At 41.7% G+C, this 21,697-nt stretch overlaps 3 protein-coding genes across 5 annotated transcripts in view; 1 reads left to right on the top strand and 2 right to left on the bottom strand.

Moving 5' to 3' along the window:
• KIF15 (kinesin family member 15) overlaps nt 1-2,367 on the bottom strand; it is a 48,614-nt gene extending 46,247 nt beyond the window's left edge. Inside the window, exon 1 of the mRNA XM_054708136.1 lies at nt 2,349-2,367. Coding sequence (XP_054564111.1) covers nt 2,349-2,367 — 19 coding nt within the window. The remainder of the gene's footprint in view (nt 1-2,348) is intronic.
• Nucleotides 2,368-2,584: 217 nt separating this feature from the next.
• Nucleotides 2,585-7,491, top strand: KIAA1143 (KIAA1143 ortholog). The gene is made up of 3 exons (XM_008154412.3): nt 2,585-2,736; nt 5,312-5,456; nt 6,119-7,491. Exons 1-3 carry the CDS (start codon nt 2,629-2,631, stop codon nt 6,328-6,330), a joined length of 465 nt encoding a protein of 154 aa, XP_008152634.2. The 5' UTR covers nt 2,585-2,628; the 3' UTR covers nt 6,331-7,491.
• Nucleotides 7,492-12,655: 5,164 nt separating this feature from the next.
• On the bottom strand, nt 12,656-20,733 carry ZNF502 (zinc finger protein 502). 3 transcript variants are annotated; one of them, XM_028134652.2, is made up of 2 exons: nt 20,662-20,733; nt 12,656-15,756 (listed from the first exon to the last, which is right to left on the bottom strand). In XM_028134652.2, the coding sequence occupies exon 2, from the start codon at nt 15,626-15,628 to the stop codon at nt 14,183-14,185; it is 1,446 nt and encodes a 481-aa protein (XP_027990453.2). In that variant the 5' UTR covers nt 15,629-15,756; nt 20,662-20,733; the 3' UTR covers nt 12,656-14,182. The 3 variants fall into 3 exon arrangements, 2 of the variants coding, with proteins under 2 accessions (XP_027990453.2, XP_054585470.1); XM_054729495.1 differs by lacking the exon at nt 20,662-20,733 and adding an exon at nt 16,291-16,345; XR_008558844.1 differs by lacking the exons at nt 12,656-15,756; nt 20,662-20,733 and adding exons at nt 16,102-16,123; nt 16,291-16,368.
• Between the last annotated feature and the right edge of the window lie 964 nt (nt 20,734-21,697).

Here is a 21,697-nt window from a genome sequence, read left to right as displayed (position 1 = left end):
AACCCAATTAAAAAATGGGCAAAGGACCTAAATAGACACTTCTCCAAAGCAGACATACAGATGGCCAAGACACATATGAAAAAATGCGCAGTCACTGATCATCAGAGAGATGCAAATTAAAAAGACATTGAGGTATCACCTCACACCTGTCAGAATGGTTGCCATCAACAAATCAACAAATGACAAATGCTGGAAAGGATGTGGAGAAAAGGGAACCCTAGTGCACTGCTGGTGGGAATGCAGACTGGGGTAGCCATTATAGAAAACAGTATGGAGTTTCCTCAAAAAATTAAATATGGAACTGCCATTTGACCTAGTGATCCCACTTCTAGGAATATATCCTAAGATATGGGGGGTTGGGGAAAGTGGGAAGAGATCAACCAAAGAACTTGTATGCATATATGCAAAACCCAAGGACACAGCCAATAGAGTGGTGGAGGCCTGGGGCAGGAGGCAGGGGTGTCAATGGGGGGAAAAAGGGGACATATAGTAATACTTTCAACATAAAGGTGTGGCGTGAAGACATGGCTCTGCCACTAATATTTCCATCTCAAACAAATGACTTGCCTCTTCGTTTGTTTTCCCACCTTTTCTTTCCTTGTCACAGCCACTGGCTGACTTTTCCTTGAGGACCACGAGATTAGTTAGGCACTAGGGGAGGTCCTTCTGGGCAACCAAGAGTACGCATTGCATTTCTTTTTGAGGTGTCCCAGGAAAAACCTCCATAGTACAAAGGTAAAAGCTGCAGAGAGCACTGCATGGGCTCTCTCCGCCCCTACATTCCCACTTCATGCTCCAGGTCTCTGGACTGCTGGGAATGCAAGAGGTGCTTAGATGAGATGTCATCAACCTAAACTTTGCTAACAAACTTAAAGGAGGGGGAGAATTCCCCATGGACATCACCAGCATCACAAAGGGGCAGTGTGAATACCCTTGCTCCCATCACTTCTAGAAAGTGATGTACATACACAAGGCAGAGTCCTTTAATAGACATACTCACACCACTTTGCACTAATATGCCACAGGCATCAATTCTCTTGCTTGAGTCCAGATGTCCTGAACAAATACTGTGGTTGTGCAGAAAGCATCATAAAACATTTTGGTCCAATAATGTACCAATTTGTGTGCTAATATCCCCTGAATACTAAACGTAGTGGAGCCCTGCCGGTGTTGCTCAGTGGTTAGGGATGAACTATGAACCAGGTCATGGTTCCATTCCTGGTCAGGGAACATGCTGGGGTTGCCAGCTGGATCCCCAGTGGGGGGCGTGCAGGAGGCAGCCGTTCAATGATTCTCTCCCATCACTGATATTTTTGTCTCTCGTTCCCTCTCCCTTCCTCTCTGAAATCAATAAAAATGTTATAAAAATGTTTTAAAAATAGTGGAGAAAAAGGAACATTTTTAGGTGAACAAGAGAGCATAACGAGGTTTTCAGGCAGTGTTATAACTGACCTAAAAGGTTAATGAAACAACAAACACATCAGAAGAAAATTACTACTGACAGCTAGAAGCTTTGTTGTTGGAAGGCTCAAACACGAAAAGTTCACAATTTCTTCAATCTTCCCAGGCTTCTCCTCATTACTATTCATACCACTCACTGAGATGCATCAGATCAGCTCAAAATTAGCTTTAAAAACCAACACTTAAAAAGGATTAGGCAACGTAAGCAGTGGGGCATGTAATGCACAAGAACAGTTAAAGGACCAAGAAATTAGCGAAAATTAAAGGGTTTCTCAAAAGTAAACATGACAGCGCTCCTCTCCATGAAAAAAGGGAGAAATTGGAGGGGTCTCCCTGAGGAGAAAATAGGGACTGTGGGAATACAGACACGGCTGAGTTGTGCTTTAATAGTCCCTTAGCTAAGAGTCTATAGCGGGCCCTCGGCAGAGAAAGACGTGCTGGAGGTACCTGCACCTTGGATAAGTCCTCCCCTTCAGGAAGGAGAGCCAAGTGCAAATATGCAGAAGGTGGTGACAGCAGGACCGGCCCTCGGGCCAGGGTCCCGAGAGAGGCAGCCCGGGTGGGACGCAGGAAGGGCCAGCAACGAAACGGGAGGAGTGAGAAGGGCAGAGCGAGCCACGCTCACAGGGGTCCCCGTCCCTGGTTCACGGCTCAGCCCCAGGGCCCAGAACCGCCCCGGCTCGCAGCGTGCACCGCGTCCGTCCCACGCGTAGACGAAAGGGAAAAAAGCTGTTCCTTCAGTGTCTCTGAGGGACAAAGACTCCAAAGGCCTCCAGCCGTTCGGTGCGCCCCCGTTTTCAAACGCTGCGGGAACCCCAGGGGCGGCGTCCTTTCACCGCTGTGTTTGGGGGCGGGGACGGGGCCACGGAGCCGGTTGCCATACTTACTTTTGGAGCCGGGCGCCATGGCGCCCTCTCCTCTGAAGCCCGAGGACAATGCAGGGATCCCCCCGCCAGCTCCAGGCGCGCTGCGCACCCGTATTCCGCTCGTTCAAGATGTCCGCGGATTTGAATTTGGCGCCCAGGGAAGACGTTGACGTAAGCACCTAGGCCGCCATGTTGCCGGCCTCACGCAGGAGGCGGGGCCCACGTGACGTCACAAGTAGGCGCCGTCGCCTCTGCGCAATCTCCAGACGGTCCCGAGAGCCGCGGTTTCCCCTGAGCGGCCATGAGCAAGCGGAACCAGGTGTCTTATGTGCGGCCCGCCGAGCCGGCCTTCCTGGCCCGCTTCAAGGAACGGGTCGGCTACAGGGAAGGGCCCACCGTAGAGACCAAGGTGAGCCCGAGCCGGTCGCGGCGCGGAAACGCGGCCCGGCCCGCCACTTCCCGCTTCTGCTTAGTCTTAGAGTCCAGGTACTGACCGGTCACTCCTCGCCCCCGTGCCCAAGCCCTCAATCTGAGTGGGCCTCGGACCCCACGCTGGTCAAACGACTGCAGCCCCCTATGCCCAGGACCCTCTTTGTCGTTTTCAGAGTGCCTGCTCCGTTCTCGAAAATGACTTGACGCAGGTAGAGCGCCTCGTCCTTGGTAGATGGTTAAGAAAGATCACTTTCCCGTCTCTCCTGTCTCACTCCCTCATTCCAAAACTCAGAGTTAGCACGGTGGATGGTAGTGTCGTCCTGTTTTCCAGATAAACTGAGGCCACTCGGTCAGAAGGCCTGATGTCTTAGGCCTGGAGTCTGGAACATCTTTGGAGGAATGCCTTGGGTATATTCCTATGCTTTGTTGATTGATAGCAACCCATCTGAATAGTTTAGGATCTGAATAGTTTAGGGACGAAATCAGTGGGAATCAACTTTTGAGCCCTCCCAGGCTTCAACCCTACCTGGTTCACACCAAAACCTGCCCTACCTACCACTATGCGTAGGGGATATGTGGAGAAATAACTTGGCACTTTGTGTCTAGCACTTGCACTAAAACCACCCCTCAAGTCACTTAGAGCTTAGTAAAAGAGACACACGGATTCATGTGAAATTACTCAATCCATTGAATATGTGCTAACTCCAGGCATTATGCCAGCCTCTGAAAGGACAGAGAGATGGGATCTCCAGATGCCATATTCTTTAACACCTTCTGCCTGCCTATCTCTGCTTTCAGAGGTCACTGCCTCTGTGAAGCTTTTTGAAGCTCCCCACAGATACTCCTGTTCTTCACTGTCCATTACATCTGTAATAACTCATATCATTTTACATTTAACTTACTTGATCTCCTGTGTATATTCACTATCAAATTAAACTCTCTAAATTAGTATCTCAAATCACTGTTTTTTCCTACCACTTAGCACAGTGCCTCATGTAACATAGTGGGTGGCAAGTTACATGGTAAAATGACTATGCTTGTCATCAGGCAAAGTTTTTTGGAGGAGGGGATATTTAGATTAAATCTTAGAGTATTAATAGGTCAGCAGGTAGGGATGGAAGGTACAGCATGGGCAAAAGTGTAGAGATGGTGAGTTATGGAATGTACGTAGAGGTGATTGAGGGGCTGATTGAGGTGAGGCCATATGGACTATTCAATATGCAACAAGGACCCATTTTTGGTTAGAGATAACATTATCAGGAAGTGACTGATCCCTAGGATCAAAAATAGTGATAACAACAAAGAGGATGAGGTTTGGACACGGCTTCAGCAATGCAAAAAATGAGACCTAATTTTATTGTTTGCTTGAGATCATCACTAGGACCTCCCACGGATATTCCTCCTCTGTTCTTCACTGTGTCCATTTCATCTGTAATAACTCACATCATTTTTCACTTCGATGTTAACACCTTTATGATTACAGTTTGGAATGGTATCTTAGAACTCTGGAGGGAAAAGCTTTCCAATTATACCAGTGATTTGGGCTTATTTATTTAATCAGCAGACTTTTCCTTAGAGATACCCCATGTTCCTGTGTTTGTGAAACCAAATTCATTCTTTATTTGTTTGGCAATATAATCATCATTCTAGTAATCTGTTAACAAAAACAAGAAAAGAGTTCACTTTATAATTGAGTTCTAAATCATCTTATTTGACTTCTTGAGAGTTAATTCAGGAGTGACTTTCAACAGTCTTAAGGGTTGCTGCCACTGTTCCTTAGACCATTTCTCTTGTTTTCCAGCCAGTTGCATAAACAAAACGTCAGAATTCATGATTCTCAATCTAATGAACACCAGGAATTATTTCATTTCACTTTCCCATTTTCTTGGCTAACAGTACTTAACTGCCTACTTGTTTGTAGTCATTTTTTGGAAGCTTTCAGAGAAAAATAGGTAAAACTAATGAATCATTAGTGAATGGATATCATTAAAGAGAATGCACTTATCAAGTAATTTCATAATTTAAAAAGCACAAAATATTTCATATATCTCCATAATTTGGCACACTTAGAAAACAGCTGATAGGAGACCTCCTAAACAAATTGTTGGGAGGAGAGATGAGCAAAGCTGGGAGAAAGAGTACCTTTGACTTGCTGCTTTCTGTGCTTGGAAGTGCTTGCTTATTTTTTGTCACACTTTGAGAAGAGATGGAAGGAAAAGGGTTGATGCAGAGCAGGGGAAGTGGTTTAGCACTGTCCTGAGTAGGCTGGGAACCCCGGCAGTATATGAAGCAGAGGCCCTGACACTGGAAACTGCAAGCTGGGGTCCTGCTGACATGGCAACTAATCCCATTGGATAGTCACCCCGGGGTCGCTGGCAGCCAGACCTCTTCCCTACCTGAGAGGTTCGGTTCTTGAGTTGAAAATTTATTGCCAAACACATTTAGTCAGTAAAGTTACCCTTCTCCCTTTAGCAGTTACGGTTTCTCGTAGAGACTGGTTGTATTTGGTTTGGGGTCAGGGACCTACAAGTCGTGTTTGTGTTTTCCCCTAGAGAATCCAGCCTCAGCTCCCAGATGAAGATGGTGATCACAGTGACAAAGAAGATGAACAGCCCCAAGTGGTGGTTTTAAAAAAGGGAGACCTGTCAGCTGAAGATGTCATGAAAATTAAAGCAGAAATAAAGGCTGCCAAAGCAGGTAAGTCTGAAAGGATTCTGGTTTTCCTAACAATTTAAGGAGCCTGGAGTATGAAGTTACTTTATATAATAGTATGGTATGTTTGAAGGAGATAGTCCTACTTTCAAACTTCAGCTTTAACACTTACAGATATGTAACCTTGAAGACGTTATTTCACCTCAACCTCAGTTATCTCATCAGTGAAATGGGACAATAACTGCCTACCTTATTGGGTTGTTATGAGGATTAAGTATAAATTTAAGTAAAAACATTCTGCTTTTTAAAAAAATAGGTAGGTAGGTTCACAAACTAGTCAACAGAGATCTATTTAATTAATACCAGAAGTGTGGTATGCTATGTAGTAAATTTTTCATTACTCAGAACTATTTATTACATTGCTTTAGGAGAAAATGATGGAATTCCAAACAGTCACTTTTCAAAATAGTTAAAAATACAGCCTGATTGTAATCAATTAAGGACTGGCAATATTATAGACTACTTCAGGGAGCATTTAGTAAGGGACTGCAGGTCTTGTCCCATAGAGCCGAGAGGCAGTGGAGATGACCAGGCTAACCGGTTATAGGATTTCCTTAAATACAGTACAGGATTTTCTTGCCATTTGATTCTCCAATAAAGGCAATATAATAAGAGGAAAAGAAACTTCAACTTTGTTTTTACTGCAGATGAAGAGCCAGCTTCAGCTGATGGAAGAATCATGTATCGAAAACCAGTGAAGCGTTCCCCGGATGAAAAATATTCAGGTTTAACAGCAAGCTCAAAAAAGAAAAAGACAAGTGAAGATGAAATAAATCAGCAGGACTCAGTTAAAAAGAACACACAAAAGCAAGTAAAAAACAGTAGCCTCCTTTCTTTTGACAGTGAAGACGAAAATTAATGAGTATAAACATTTTGGACTTAGTTTTTAAAGCATATGGGATTTTAAAAAATAATCTTTTTTTCCTATTATGAAGATAATACAAGTGCATTCTAGAAAATTTAGAAAATACCAAAAACATTTTTAGTAAGATAAAATGTCCATCCATTAATACCCCTTTTGACTTGAAATGCAAACTCTGTAGATGTTAACTAGTATTATTAACACTTTGTTTATTCCCTTGTGGGGTGTGTATATATGTAAATTATATTTTTTAACAAAAATTATATTGTGATTGTATTGTGTCTGTTCTCTAGTTTCTCAGTTGACATTATATTGTATTTTCAGGTCAGTAATAACTACAGAGGATTTTGTATTAAACAGATCCCCTACTGCCTCTTCGTCTAGCAAAACCCCACTTTGGGTGGGGGAAATGATAATGTGTATAGTCAAGAATACTTCCCAGCTCCTGCTAAAGGTTGCTCTGTGACAGTTCTGGCAAGTTATGAGATACAAGTGGGTCTTGTATAAATAAGGATCTAATACAAATGATCGTGATACAAATTAGGATCTGATGTATAACATGGTGGTGACTAGTTGGTAAAACTAAAGAAAGAGAGTCACAAATGGAAGTCTGCTTAATAAAGCTAGGTTTTTTTGATACAAAAGGACAGATTTGGCAAGCATGAACCTTTGTCCAGTTTTATTGAGAAATTGACATATTACTATATAAGTTTAAGGCATACTACATAATGGTTTGATTTACATCTATTGTGAAAAGAATTTGAATATTTTTAAAGCTTTTGAAGCTTACTTTCAAATTGCTTTCTAGAGAGGTTTTTACCATTTTATTCATTTAACATCTACAGGAGCCCACTTGCCTCATCCATAACAGTGCACCTGCATGGGCTAGAACCAGCCTTTTTATTTTTGTCAATTTGATGTATTGAAAATGGTGTTTCATAGTTTAATTTAATTGACACTTTTTTTTATTAACAAGGGAGGCTAAATTGTTTTTCATATTTAACAAACCATTTTGTATTTCTTTGTCCAATTAACTTTTTGTTCATTTCCCATTAGTACAGTCATGTTTTTCTTACTAATTTGTAAATTATGTAATCTATCAATCCTTTCTGTTGTTATTGTTTCTCAGCTTCTGTATCAGATAAAGAATCACTGGTATTCTCTTGTTCTTTGTTTTTATTTTTTACATTTTAAACTTTGTTCCCTCTGGAAGTTATTTTGGTATACTTTTTTCGTTGAATAATTAAATTGTCCTAGAACCACATGTGTTTCTTACTTGAAAGACCATCTGAACAAGAGATTTCTCATTTTGGGGAGTAGGGAAAGGAGAGAAGCACAGTAAAGTGAGAGCCTTTCAAGATCATGCCTAAGAGCTTAACAATTTTCCTCGTTACTGCACGTCAGCTAAAACTGGGGACTTGTCCAGATCCCATCCTTCACCAGCCACAACCGTCATGAATTATGAATTTCAGAGCATCCATATCATGAATTTGGTGCCACATCTATCTTTTTCCCATTTTAAGATCTAGTATAAAGAAGATTCAAGTGATTCGTGTGAGTGGGCTAGGGAGCCCAATTGTCTCTAAATTGTACAACCTAGGCCTGAAGCCATTCTGTAATACTGTCTTTAATGTAGACTCACTTTTTATAAAGCCAAGTATTTTTCTAATCCATAACATTGCTGTATCTACTCCTATACCAACATCACTGTTTTAATTACTGTAAATTTTAATGTCTTAGTATAGAGGTTGGAATCTTGAGGGCAAGGACTTTACTCATCACTATATCCTCGGTACCCAGAACAATACCTAGCATACTAAGAGGATTACAAATATAGTTTGAATGAGAGTGTTTCCTTAATATGTTTTTGTTTTGTTTTTTAATACACCAGTGGTTCCTAAAGTGTGGATCCTGGACTGTTGGCATCAGCACACCTTGGGAACTTAAAAATGCAAATTCTCAGGCATCGCCTAGTGAATCAAACTTTAGGGGTACAACCCAGAATTCCCTGTAACAAGCCTGCCAGGGGATTCTGATGCTCAGTCAAATTTGAGAAATACTGATAAAGCCTATTATATTAGAACTACAATAAGTGGAATTAAAAATTTAAACAAATAGTATGAGAGACTGTTAAAATGGACTTAAATCTTGAAATTTGTCCTATTGATGAAGTCTTTACCATAGGTGATATTTCTAACAATATAGTGGTAAGAGTTAACATCTAGGAAGCACACCTTGCGATGAAAGGCCAAAATACAGTGTGGCCTGTGAGATCTGCTGAGCAGCCTTCAGAAAATTGCTTCACCTTCTGTAAACTGCTTTCTAAGAACAGTGGGTTCTGTTAACTGCAGGATCTGTTTTGCTGAGAAAAAGGGGAGTTTGGGGCCAGAGAAGAGAGCCTAATCTTGTGACCTGTCCCCATTGCTCCTCATGAATGGGTCTTCTGACTAGAGCTAGACAAGTAGGCCAATAATGTGATTCCAGAGTGGAGACAGAGATCGAAGAGAAGCCTAGAATTATCTTGTGCCCAAAAGTAAGATAGTGCCCTAGCCGGTTTGGCTCAGTAGATAGAGCGTCAGCCTGTAGACTGAAGGGTCCTGGGTTCGATTCTGACCAAGGGCACATGCCCAGGTTTCGGGCTCGATTCCCAGTAGGGGGCGTGCAGGAGACAGCTGATTAATGATTCTCTCTCATTGATGTTTCTCTCATTCTCCCTTCCTCTCTGAAATCAATAAATATATATATATATTTTTTAAAGTAAGATGGTGCTCAAAGAATATTGGGCACGTGTCAAAAAGACATAAGTGGAGGAGAAGGGATAGGTCTTTCTGGTAGGACATTAATCACCAATGGCCAGATCTGGAACTATCTAAAAGAGAAAATAAATGATAGTAGATTGCAACTCAGAATAAAAATTCTTATGGCTATAAATAAACTATTAAATAAGTGAGGAAAAGAAGGAATGATGCAAATAAAAAAATCACCATTTGGCCAATTCCACAGTAATAAGTTGCAGTGGGCTGGATGGCAGCCTCCACAGAGATAGGTCCTACTCCCTGGAACCTGTAAATATTATCTTCTATGTGATTAAGTCTCTCAAGATTGGATTATCTAAAAGCCATCAGGTAGAGGGAGATTAGCTAAGGCAATGTGAAGACAGAGGCAGAGACTGGAATGATGTAGCCACAAGCCAAAGAATGCCAGCAATCACAGGAAGCTGGAAGAAGGGACAGATTCTCCTAAAGCAGTGATGGGCAACCTTTTGAGCTTGGTGTTTCAAACTTCGCCAAAAAACTGAGCATAACTCGGGTAGTGTGTCCCTTTGAGGAAAAAACATTATTTCGCGATATTTATAGTTTAAATAACATAAATGTTTCATCCTCGGCATGCGGCTGCCTCAGCGGCCGCGTGTCATCAGAAATGGCACTGACACGCGTGTCAGAGTTTCGCCATCACTGTCCCAAAGTCTTCAGAGGGAGTACAACCCTACCAACACCTTGATTTCACCTACAGGAGCTGATTTCAAATTTCTGGCTTCTAAGACCTCAAAATGCATTTCTGTTCTTTTTAATTGATTTTTTACAGAGAGGAACAGAGGATAGAGTTAGAAACATCGATGAGAAAGAAACATCGATCGGCTGCCTCCTGCACACCTCCCACTGGGGATGAGCCCGCAACCAAGGCACACACCCTTGACTGGAATTGAACCTGGGACCCTTCAGTCTGCAGGCCGATGCTCTATCCGCTGAGCCAAACCAGTCAGGGCTGCATTTCTGTTCTAAGCCACCAAGCTTGTGATAATTTTTACAACAGCCATAGGAAACTAATATATATGAGATTGGATAGATTGATCAAAGGTCAAAATTAGTGGCCAAAAATATTGAAAAGCAGAATATTTACAGTTTCAAAGCATCTCTCCTCAATATGCTTACTAATTACAAAAGGAAACTTAGGAGGAGAAACCAGAGAGCTCCCACCTTATCTGAATGATCAAAGGAGCCATTACCAGTAATCAGTCACAGTAGCATCATGACCTGATCTGATGCACTGAGAAGGGCACATCACTTCCAAAGGCCAAGATCTTTCCAGGGCTTTCAAGGATGGGGCTCATCAGGGGCAACTCGTGTTCACTACTGAAGAGGCCAAAATCCTAGGATGTGGCAATGGCACAGGAATGTCGGGAATGTTCATAAGAAAAAATACACCGAGAACTACAAAAAAAACTAATAATGATTAACTTTGGTTGTTTTTAATAGCCACATTTATAAACTTTTGGAACATCTATAACTAAAAACCAATTAATGGCAGTTTCTTATTATATACAGGCCATTTTATTCTCAAGACAACCCTAGCAAGTATCTTCATCATTCTTTGAGTAGACGGGTGGGGAAAACTGAGGCTCAGAGAGGATAAGGTCATACTGGTACAAGCAGAAAGTGGCAGAGAAGGCATCAAACTGAAGGCTATCTGGTACTGAGTCTATTTTTGTAACTTTTAAGACACTGCCTCTTGCTCAACATACATTCATCCTAGCTCATGAGAATTTAGGGAAAAATGGAGTTTTCACACAAGTCTTCCCACACTGGTTATATCCAAGTTTTATTCTCCAGTATGAAGCTTCTGATGTCAAACAAGTGCTGAACTATGCCTCAAGGATTTCTCACCTTCAATGCATTCATAAGGCCTTTCTCCAATATGAATTCTGTAATGTTCACCAAGGTGTGCTTACTTGCGGAAAGGTTTTTCACACTCACTAATAGTTTCCTTCATGTTCAACAAGGGAAGAGTTCTGAGTAAAGGCTTTACCACATTTATTACAAGTGTGGGGCTTCTCTCCTGAACGAATTATCTGATGTCGCTTAAGGCATGCATTTTGATTAAAGGTTTTCCCACATTCATTAAACTTACAAGGTTTATTTCCAGAATGACTTCACTGATGATGAGTAAGGTATATGCTCTGACTGAAGGCTTTACCACATTCCTTACATTTATATGGTTTCTCTCCGGTATGAACTCACAGGTGTTTAATAAGGGATGGGCTCTGACAAAAGGCTTTGCCACATTCATTGCATTTACAGACTTCCAGATTTAGGAGATAATATCAATAGAATACAGTGGTTGATTGGATCTGAAGGATCGGGGAGAGGAAAGATTGAGGAAGACGGCAATTCCTAGGTTTGGGGCCAATCTGGAGTGAATGTGAACATAGTGGGCTGGCAACTGAGAGAAAACTAGGAACAAATATTTGTAAGTATAAGAATATGGAATATGGGTAGTAGAAAGCTGGTGAGTTTCTTTCCTTTTCCCCCAGGAAGTGAAAATGGAATCCTCTCTAATCCTGAGGATTAAAAACAAGAGTTGTGCCCATTCCATTTTAGAAAGTGCTTCTAAAAGAATTTAACCCTTTGCACTTGCTTGCTTTTTTCGATTTCTTTATTCTACTGCTAACCGTGTCGAGTCACACTTGACATCCGAGTGCAAAGGGTTAAGACATATTTAAACCTTGTTTTACCATTTCTTCCTCAAGAAAACTCTCCTTATCCTCTCTAATCTCCACTCAGGACTCCAAAATAGGACTGTATAAATATTATGCTAAATACCTATATAATCAAGAATTTCCTAAAGTTTCTGATGGGCAAAGATTAATTAAAATACATTAAACTGCCCTAGCTGGTTTGGCTCATCGGATAGAGCATTGGCCTGTGGTGTGAGGGGTCCCGGGTTTGATTCCAGTCAAGGGCATATCCTGGGGTTGCAGGCTCAATCCCCAGTAGGGGGCATGCAGGAGGCAGCCGATCAATGATTCTCTCATCATTGATGTTTCTCTCTCCCTCCCTCTATAAAATCAACAGAAATATTTAAAAAAAAAACAAAAACATCAATCTAACAAAATACTAATACTTACTGAACATTTACTATGTGCCAGCAATGAATTCTAGTGTTAGTTTTCATTTGCAAAGTATAAATATGACATTTGCCTTCTATCAACTATACATATTTTTATGAGCATAGGGTTATTTTGCCCATATTAATTTATTCAATTATAAAAAATTGCCCTGTGCCAGGTTTTGAGAACATATCTTCACAGCTAGAGAGAAGTGTATGTCATATCTCTTCCACTTTCCCATTAATGGTAATTAATGGCTCAAACCAATGCTTACAAGGCAGTTGTTCCTGAAAAAAGTCAATGCTGAGTTCCAGATAATCAACCATTTCAGAATCAACTTACTTTCATTGTTTTTAATAGCCATATTTTAGAAACAGCATTAAGCTATAGATTATAGAAATGATTTCCTGTCAAAGGCCATCCTCACTTCTTCTTCCAGAGCTGAATTTCTGAGTAGCAGTTAAGAACATGAAAAGGGGGTTGGGGAAAAGGGGTCCGAATATGTGGTGACAACAGATTTGACTTTGGGTAGTGAATACATGGTGCAATATACAGATCTTGTAACAAAGAAACCCAAACCTGAAACCTGTATGTTCATGTTAACCAATCTCACCCCAATAAATTTAATTAATAAACAACCTGAAAGGGACTGAGGAATGAGAAAAACATGCTCTACCTCTCAGAATAAAATACCATCAGCCAGTGGTAACCTGTGATATTTTTATTTTCAGGAATTTGAAAAAGAGGTCGTCGTCCTCTCTAGACTTTCCCAATGTAGCTCATGAAAAATATTTCCCTAGATACTCCTATCCAGGACAAGATATGCCCAATAAAATTAGAAACACCTGAGATCTAACAAATCTGTATTACACCACCAGTGGCATAATGACATGAAACCTAGCCCTCTCAACTAGTGACCAACACTCTGGTGCAACATCCTGCAATTCCAGCCAATCTAAAAAGCTGTCTTCCTTGTTTGCTAACGCTTTCTCCTTCTTAAAGGCAAACAAACCGAGTCCCACTTGGTTTGGACACTGTTAATCTTAGTGGGTTCCTCTCCCCAATTCCCTGTGAACCAGTAACCCAGCCAAATTTATAAGCTCAAGGGAAAGGTGTACACCTCTGTCTAAGGCAGTGGTACACTGACGGCTTGCTCAGGCACAGGCAGCTTTCCTGCTCTGTGGCTTCTTATGATCACCAGCCAAGCACAGGCCATTTCCATCCTGGATAAGCCAGTTCCTCTGGGACAGAGGTTGGGCCTTCCTCCCCATGGCCTTCTCAGCAAATATGACTCCCTTCCCGGAACTGACATCACTCAAGAAAAGTTTCTCTTGACCTATTTCAGGAAAGATCATCATTCTGATAAAAGCCTTCTTTACCAACATATATGTTGAGATCACCCCAGTTCTTGGGGCATATCTCCTTAATTGGTAAATGAATATGGATCATCTTTCACTTGTTTCTGTCTCCCCTTTATGGGACCATTTCCACAGGTTGAGCAGCTTCCCCCACAGTAACATGGTTACAGCTGCCTCAGAAATCTGGAGGCTACTTAGCACTACAACAAAATGCTGCCACTTTCAAAATGACAGGTTTTGGAAAAGCATCTAAACCAACTGGTGAGTGAATATACACGACAATTTGGGAAGATAGGTGAGTGTAGTAAGGGAAAGACAAACACTAACTTAACAAATGGCACCTCAAGGTATGAGATGAGAGGAATGGCAAGCAGCAAGGATTTACCTCAAAAGCAGGAACTTCCTTTCTACCCTATACTCCCACATGCACACCTGGAATAGGCCTGCATTCTCCAAGCCCCCACATATATTTCTGGAAATATTCTTATGAGGGCAGTATTTAAGACTACTTCATCCTTCCTTCCAGGAACTAAACCTGCCCCCACTCCTCAGCCAGATTCCTAGCCACTATTTCTTGAGAAACTGCCATTACCTAATGCGAGGTTCATTCACCACTGTGAAGTTTCTGATGTCTGAAAAGCACTGAACTATGTCTGAAGAATTTTCCACATTTAATGCATTCATAAGGCTTCTCACCAGTGTGAATCCTGTAATGTTCACTAAGGTGTGCATACTTGCGGAAGGTTTTCTCACACTCACTACATTTAAAGAGCTTCTCACCAGTGTGAGTTCTATGATGTTCAGTAAGAGATGAGCTATGAGCAAAGGCTTTCCCACATTCTTTACATTTATAGGGCTTCTCTCCAGTGTGAATTCTCATATGCTGTGTGAGGCAGGTATTCTGATTGAACCCTTTCCCACATTCCTTGCATTTATAAGGTTTTTCTCCAGTGTGACTTCTCTGATGCCGAATAAGACAAATGCTCTGAATGAAAGCTTTACCACATTCACTGCATTTGTAGGGTCTTTCCCCTGTGTGAATTCTCTGATGTTTAGTGAGTGGAGTACTCTGAGTAAAAGCTTTGCCACATTCTTTACATTTATAAGGTTTCTCTCCAGTATGAATTCGCAGGTGTTTAATAAGGGATGGACTCTGACAAAAAGCTTTTCCACATTCCTTACATTTATAAGGTTTCTCTCCAGTATGAATTCTCTGATGCTGAGAAAGGTTTGCCTTTGTTTGAAAAGTTTTCCCACATTCATCACATTTGTGGGGTTTTTCCCCCGTGTGAATTCTCTGATGTTGTGTAAGATTTGAGTGTTTACGAAAAGAAGAGCCACATTCATTGCATGAGTAAGGTTTCTCACCAGTGTGGATTCTCTGATGATGAATGAGGTGTGTGTTCTGATTGAATGCCTTCCCACACCTATTACATTTATAAGGTTTCTCTCCAGTGTGAATTCTCTGATGTTCAGTGAGATGTGATTGATTGCGGAAGGAATTCCCACATTCATTACATTTATAAGGTTTCTCTCCAGTGTGGATTCTTTGATGCTGAGTAAGAAATGATCGACAACGAAATGTTTTCCCACATTGCTCACATCTGTATGGTTTCACTCCATTGTGAATTCTTTGATGCTGGACAAGGAATGAACTACAACTAAAGGCTTTCCCACAATCCTCACATACATAGGGTCTCTCTCCAGTATGCGTTCTCTGATGTTGAGTAAGGGATGAGCTCTGAGTAAATGTTATTCCACACTCGTTACATTTCCAAGATTTTTTCTGAGTGGAGAGGATTGAGCATTTACTTTGGTTTGAAATGTCATTGGTGTGTATGCTACTTGTCTCCCACTGATGTAGACTTTCTTCTGTAGAAACCCTGAGATGAGTAACAAGGCTTGAGGTCAAAAGCAACCTCTTCTCAAAATTATATTCTTGGCTCATCATTTTAGGAAGTGCTTCCTTTCGGATGCAAGTTATTCCCCCAAAACCTCCTTCCTGGAAAAAGCATGACCTGGACACCTCTTCAGGAGAATTTTCCTTCATGCTCTCACATGCATATTTTTCTTCAAATGTAGAATCCCGGGATTCATCCTCTTGGAGTCTGTTTCCTACTGTCCCTGGTGACTCAATTTCAGAGACTTCCTGCTCTGGAGCATACTTGTTCACCCAACCTGAAAGAAACCATCAGAATCAATCTCTCTTATATATGGCAAAGTGAAGGCCCTTGAAGTTCTGAGACTTAACTTTGCAGATCTCAGTAAAAAGCAAGTGGGACAAGTAATTCAAAGTTGCAAGTGGTAGAAGAGATTTATATCAGGATAAAGTGATCAACATTAATTTGGAATTCCATGGAAAGGGCAGCTACAGACACCCAGAGAGTGAGAGAAGCAGAGACAATGGAGTTAAGGGGAAAATAACAAACAACAACAAGCTAATGATTAGGGCAAAACAGGAAACACGGATGTTATTTATTTATTTATTTTTAATGTTTTATATTTAAAGAATGGAGGATAGCAGGAGAATGTAAAATGGCAAATCCTAGAAATGAAAGAGATAAAATTAGTACAGGGGAAAAGCTGTCTCCACTTCTATCCCCAACAACCATAAAGAGATGGTCGTTTTATCGCCTGAGCTTCATTCAGTTTCTCTTGTAAAATTTCCAAAGCCTTGCTGCTTCTCCCACTGCTTGTACCTTGCTAACTCACCTGGACAAATCTCTCTTCCAATCTCTCTCTCTTCAGCTCCTTGCATATTCAACATCCACAAATCTTTTCCTTGCTTTAATTATAAAACACTTCAAGGTTAGAAAACTGGCAGCCCTGCTCACAGGGGAAACAGGTGGAGATGGGATATCACTGTCCCAGTAAACAAAAATGAGAAAGAGATGTTGCCTAGGGAGACTATCTAATGACTCACACAAAACTTGTCAGGTAAGCAATGTGACTGCATCAGCAAAAATCGAACCTGAGACCCTTCTTCAGTCTATGGGATAACGCTCTATCCACTGAGCCAAACCAGCAAGGTTAAAGAATCAATTTTTATTTTAAAATGAAATGTGTTTTTTTAAAATATATTCTTATTGATTTCAGAGAGGAAGGAAGAGGGAGATAGAAACATCAATGATGAGGGAGAATCATTGATTGGCTGCCTCCTGCACGTCCCCCACTGGGGATGGAGCCTACAGCCCAGGCATGTGCCCTTGACCAGAATCTAACCTGGGAACTTTGAGTCTGCAGGCCGACGCTCTATCCACTGAGCCAAATCAGCCAGGGCTAAATTGAAATGTTTTTAATGCTAAAACTTAAGTCTAGTAAAGGTGCAGGGAAAGGAAGTTTCTCACACATCACCTGGTGGGAATGTAAACTGGTACCATCTTCCTATAGGTAATTTGGCAATATGTATCAGATCTTAAAGTTGTAGATTCATTTGCAGTTGTGACACATTGATCACCATTTTGTGGGTATATGAACTAAGATGAGAATACTCATTATGTGTATACAACACCTGCAGTGTATCTCAGAAGATGCTAAAAGTCATGGGTATATGTAATAAAAATGCCTATATTGTTTGAACCACTAATTCCACTATTGGAACATTCTCATACAGAAGTAACTTTCCAGAGAGGAAAATAACTGAATCCTTTCATTAACTGCTAAAAAGAAGAAAAGAAAAGAAAAAAGCCCTGCAATGTTGTAGGAGACACAATTTTCTATTGATGAGACACTGAGGCTTAGCAAATTATAGTACTTCCACTTGGTAGAAAATATATAGACATTGAGATTAAAATAAAAATATGTGACCAATTGGAAAAATACTTATGGAAAAATGCAGGATGTTAAAATTTCAAGTACAACATAACATCCTATATGTTAAAATATACATATGACTAAGACCAAGAAGGAAAATTAATCTTCAATCACTATAGTGATATAGTGAATTATGAATGATTTCTCCCTCTAGTTCCCAAATTCCTTCTATTATCTACATATTGCCTTATTTTTTAAAAACTAACTTAAGTCTCTAACAATATGTATCACTGTTAACCATGATCATCTCTGAGGTATAAGATTATGGTAAAATTTTGCTTTAAGGCCTATATTTTTGCAATACTTGAAAGTATTCCTACAAGAATAAACAACTCTTCTAATGAGAAGAAAAGTAATAGAGAGGAGCACAAAGATTTATGTACAACGATCATCCTCTTACTATAATTGTAAAAAAAAAAAAAAACAGGCAAAAAACAAGTCATATAAATGACATATTTTCAAACTATTAAAAATCATTCAAAGGCTATTCATTAGAAAATACAATATATTAGAATAGGATACAAACAGTAAAACAAAAAATATGCACACATATACCAACATTAGTAAGCATTCAATAAACAGAAACTATTATTAATACACAAACATTTACAAAACACATACACAAAGGACAGAAGAAAACCCGCCAAATGATCACACACTGATCTCTAGGACATTTAATAGGCTACTTTACTTTGTCCTTTAAACTCTCTTCTATATTTCACTTTCCCTAAAATAAACATGCATTACTTTTATAGTCAGAGAAATCATTCTTTTGAAAATGACAGATCTCACCATAAAACAAAAACAAAAGGTAGATCCAATGGATATGGTATTGGCCTCCCATTCAGAGTAAGATTAAAGTAGTTTGGATTAGGAGTCAGGAAACTTTGCTCTGTCATAGCCAATGTAACTGGTCCTACACGATAGGCTATTAACTGAAAAAAGTGACAAATTAGATAATATACATGAGTCCTTCTAGGTCTAACATTCTGTAAATCCTAGACTAAATGACTTAATGTAAAACATTTATGGCGATCTGCCACAATGTAAACACTCAACAGGAGTTAAGAGTTATTATGTTTGATCCTAAGGCCTAAGGAGAAGACACCTTGAAGATAATACTCCCTTCCAACTGTGAATCATCATAGCTGTCAGCAGTTTGTTTCTGTCAAACTGCCAACTTTTTCTGTAAAGGGCTATAAAGTACATATTTCAGTCTTCCTGTGCTAAACAGGTTATATGGTCTCTCTCTGTCACCATTCAACTTTGCCTTTACAGTCTGAAACTGAACTAGAAATATGTAAACAAATGAACTTAGCTGTTTTAATAAATCATTTTTATTCCTGGCCGGTGTGACTCAGTGGCTAGAGCGTTGGCCTGTGCACCATCAAGGGTACGTATCTTGGCTGCAGGTTTGATCCTCAGCCCCAGTTACGGGAGGCAACCAATCCATGTCTCTCTCTGGTGAGGATTTAAAAAACAATTTATTTGTTTGTTTGTTTTTACAAAAGCATGGACCACAGATTACTTACTCCCTGGTGGGTAAATTCCCGAGAAAGTAATGTACAGGTGTTTCCACAAATGCCTAGTGTGGAATAATCTGAGTGTTTGTGATTTTAAGATGCTAAAAGGCTCTGTTTGAATCCAGACTTGGGGTTAGATGGGTATTATACTGAAAGGTAAAAGGAAAGAAGCTTTAAATAGTTTCATCCTGGTAAAAGTAATTGGGAATCTACATGACTATGGAAACACACCAGGACTCTTAGAGGCAATACTGGAGAGGACTCTGCTGGCGTTCATGGAGTGATATCTTGACTTCACGACTTTTGAATGTGTGCTCTGCCTTTACTGCTGCAGGCACAGAGAATCCAAGTCAGTATCATGTCACTGAGTCTAAGGCATCTCTGACTGTTACTAAGAAAATGAAAAATCACTACCAACTAAACTATGGTATAAGTACAGATGGTAAAAAAAAAATACAGATGGGAAGGCTCATTCTGATATTAGCAATATTAAATGTGGGGGAATAAAGTAATTGGGAGTGGGCTTTACCCTCTACCTTGTAAGCTTTCTCCCCATTGCCACCTCTTCATCCCCTCAATAATTAGCTGAAGTGTTCTGGGCAAGCCAGGTGGCTTTTTTCAAGAATTTGAAACCACAATTTGTTCAATAAGAGAACACTTACATGTACTCTTCTCTGAAGCCCTTCTTGAATTTGTCAGTTGGCCAAAGTAACATTCACCAAGGCTGCAGTTGTACAATGGATCTATCTCTGCTGCAGCTTTCGGTCACTTACTAGCAAGTTATCTATTCTCTGTACTTCAATCTCCTCTTTCAAAACTACAGATAATAAGTTGTTGAGAAGGTTAAATAAATTAGCACAAGTGTCACAAAAATCTGCACGCACTCACACACACTAGACTGGAAGTATCTTCTCATTTGGCAGGCTCCAACGTCACTCATTCCGTGGCCCCGCCCCTGAATTCTGCGTAATATTATGCAACAAATAGTAAAATTTTGATGGAAGACACTGACGTTTGTATACGTGCTGTAACATACAATCTGTCAACTGAGCCTCGCAAAGAAAGGAAGGCAAGGATTACAGGCTAGACAGTAACTTTATTTTTTTTAATATATTGTTATTGATTTCAGAGAGGAAGGGAGAGGGAGAGAGAGACAGAAACATCAGTGATGAGAGAGAATCACTGATCGGCTGCCTCCTGACACCCCACACTGGGATCGAGCCCGCAACCCAGGCATGTGCCCTTGACCGGAATCGAACCTGGGACCCTTCAGTCCGCAGGCCAACGCCCTATCCACTGAGCCAAACCAGCCAGGGCTAGACAGTCTAACTTTAGAGTTCAACGAACAGCCTCTGTATCCCCATGAATTACATAACCAAGGTCTCGGCACTCTCCACCGCTAGGTTTAGCAATATTTGCCGTCTCCTATTCGACGGTCCCTACAAAGTTTCTGAGCTGCAGGACTGATTGGAGGGAGTTGGTGGTACCCAGACCCAGGGTTTCGTTTCCGATCATTTATCACTCAATCATGCGTTCATTCACTCCATCTTCTCAAGCGTCTCCTCCGGGCTGCGGCCGGGGCCCCATGAGAACAGCGCTGAGGCCGCCGGGAGTTGGGGCCGCACGCGCAGGCACAAATCCTCGGAGAACGAGGCCGGCGCAGGCTTCCGCTATTACCCTCCGGCCCCCCGCCCCCCGGCCCCCCTCCCCCTCGCTGTCCCCCCTCCCTAGAGCCCCGCCCGCTCACCCTGATCCCGGAGCGCCCCTCGGGGCGGTTACTGCGGTCCCAGCGATGCCAGCAATCCCCGGGCGCAGGGAACAGTGCCTCGGCCGGAAGAGCAGTGGCGCCGCAGGAAGTGCGTCACCAGCGGCCCCGCGACACCCCTCCCCCTCGCGCGTCTCTGGGCTGCTTCTCTAGGAAGCAGGAGGAGCATCTCAATAGGAGCCTTAAAGACAGGAATTCGGACCTGGTTTCCCTCCAAACCCACCCACGTCCTGATAGCCCATTAAATACTACGTTGTCCCGGAACACAGTGACCTCCTCGTCCCTCAGAAAACTGTAGCGGGGGCGTTAGGGCTGGAAAGGGTGCTGGGTAGAAGTCGGAATGGACCGTCTCTGTAAGGGACTAGTAGATCCCACCTGCTATAAGCCCCTGACGAAGAACCTTGAATGACCCACTTTTTAGTTAGAATAATGGACAAGTTTCCCAATCTAGGCCCCCACACACCGAAGTGTTTCCTGAAGGGACAGTAAACACTGTTCACCATCCATCCCACTCCAGCCTCTGGCAGCCACTCCAGCCCCCACCGCTGTTGGGTTCAGGGACCATCCAACTGCTCCTGCCTCAGGTCCAGACGCTGCCACTCTTACCTCCTGAGACATCCCCTCACAGCTGCTTCTGGCCTCAGGGTCACAGAACCATCTGGCTCCTCCTTCAGCACAGTGGCTCCTTGGGACTCTATTCTAAACAGATTCTACCTTGGTTGACCCGAGTTATGGCTTCACATCTTCCCTACCTGACCTGTTCCTATCCTCTCACCAGCCAAGGCCTCTGCTTATTACTCTGGAAGTTTTGGGTGAATATGTAACTCTCCCAGCAGTGATGACAGGGATTCAGCCCAGCTCCAGGGGAAGGGCTGTGCTAGACTGAGGCCTTTGCTGGCTCCAGTCTCTGCCCAGTTCAGGGCCCACCACCACCAAGGGACAAAAAGGAATGGCTGCTCACAGATTCTTCCATCCACATCTGACAGAAACTACCCCCTGATCAACTGTAAAAGTAAAA

Source organism: Eptesicus fuscus, chromosome 18 (assembly GCF_027574615.1).
Source record: "Eptesicus fuscus isolate TK198812 chromosome 18, DD_ASM_mEF_20220401, whole genome shotgun sequence".
NCBI classification, from domain to species: Eukaryota; Metazoa; Chordata; class Mammalia; order Chiroptera; family Vespertilionidae; genus Eptesicus; species Eptesicus fuscus.
Note: the sequence above shows the minus strand (reverse complement) of the source record. Positions and strands in the feature narration are given on the sequence as shown.

What these genes read in the sequence shown, in the direction of transcription:
- KIAA1143 (XM_008154412.3), top strand. Translation starts at nt 2,629, where the DNA reads ATGAGCAAGCGGAACCAGGTGTCTTATGTGCGGCCCGCCGAGCCGGCC. An exon ending in GGCCCACCGTAGAGACCAAG is followed by an intron (nt 2,737 to 5,311) that starts GTGAGCCCGAGC and finishes GTTTTCCCCTAG; the next exon opens with AGAATCCAGCCTCAGCTCCC. An exon ending in AATAAAGGCTGCCAAAGCAG is followed by an intron (nt 5,457 to 6,118) that starts GTAAGTCTGAAA and finishes TTTTTACTGCAG; the next exon opens with ATGAAGAGCCAGCTTCAGCT.
- ZNF502 (XM_054729495.1), bottom strand. Translation starts at nt 16,345, where the DNA reads ATGTTGAATATGCAAGGAGCTGAAGAGAGAGAGATTGGAAGAGAGATT. An exon ending in TGGAAGAGAGATTTGTCCAG is followed by an intron (nt 15,757 to 16,290) that starts GTGAGTTAGCAA and finishes GGTTTCTTTCAG; the next exon opens with GTTGGGTGAACAAGTATGCT.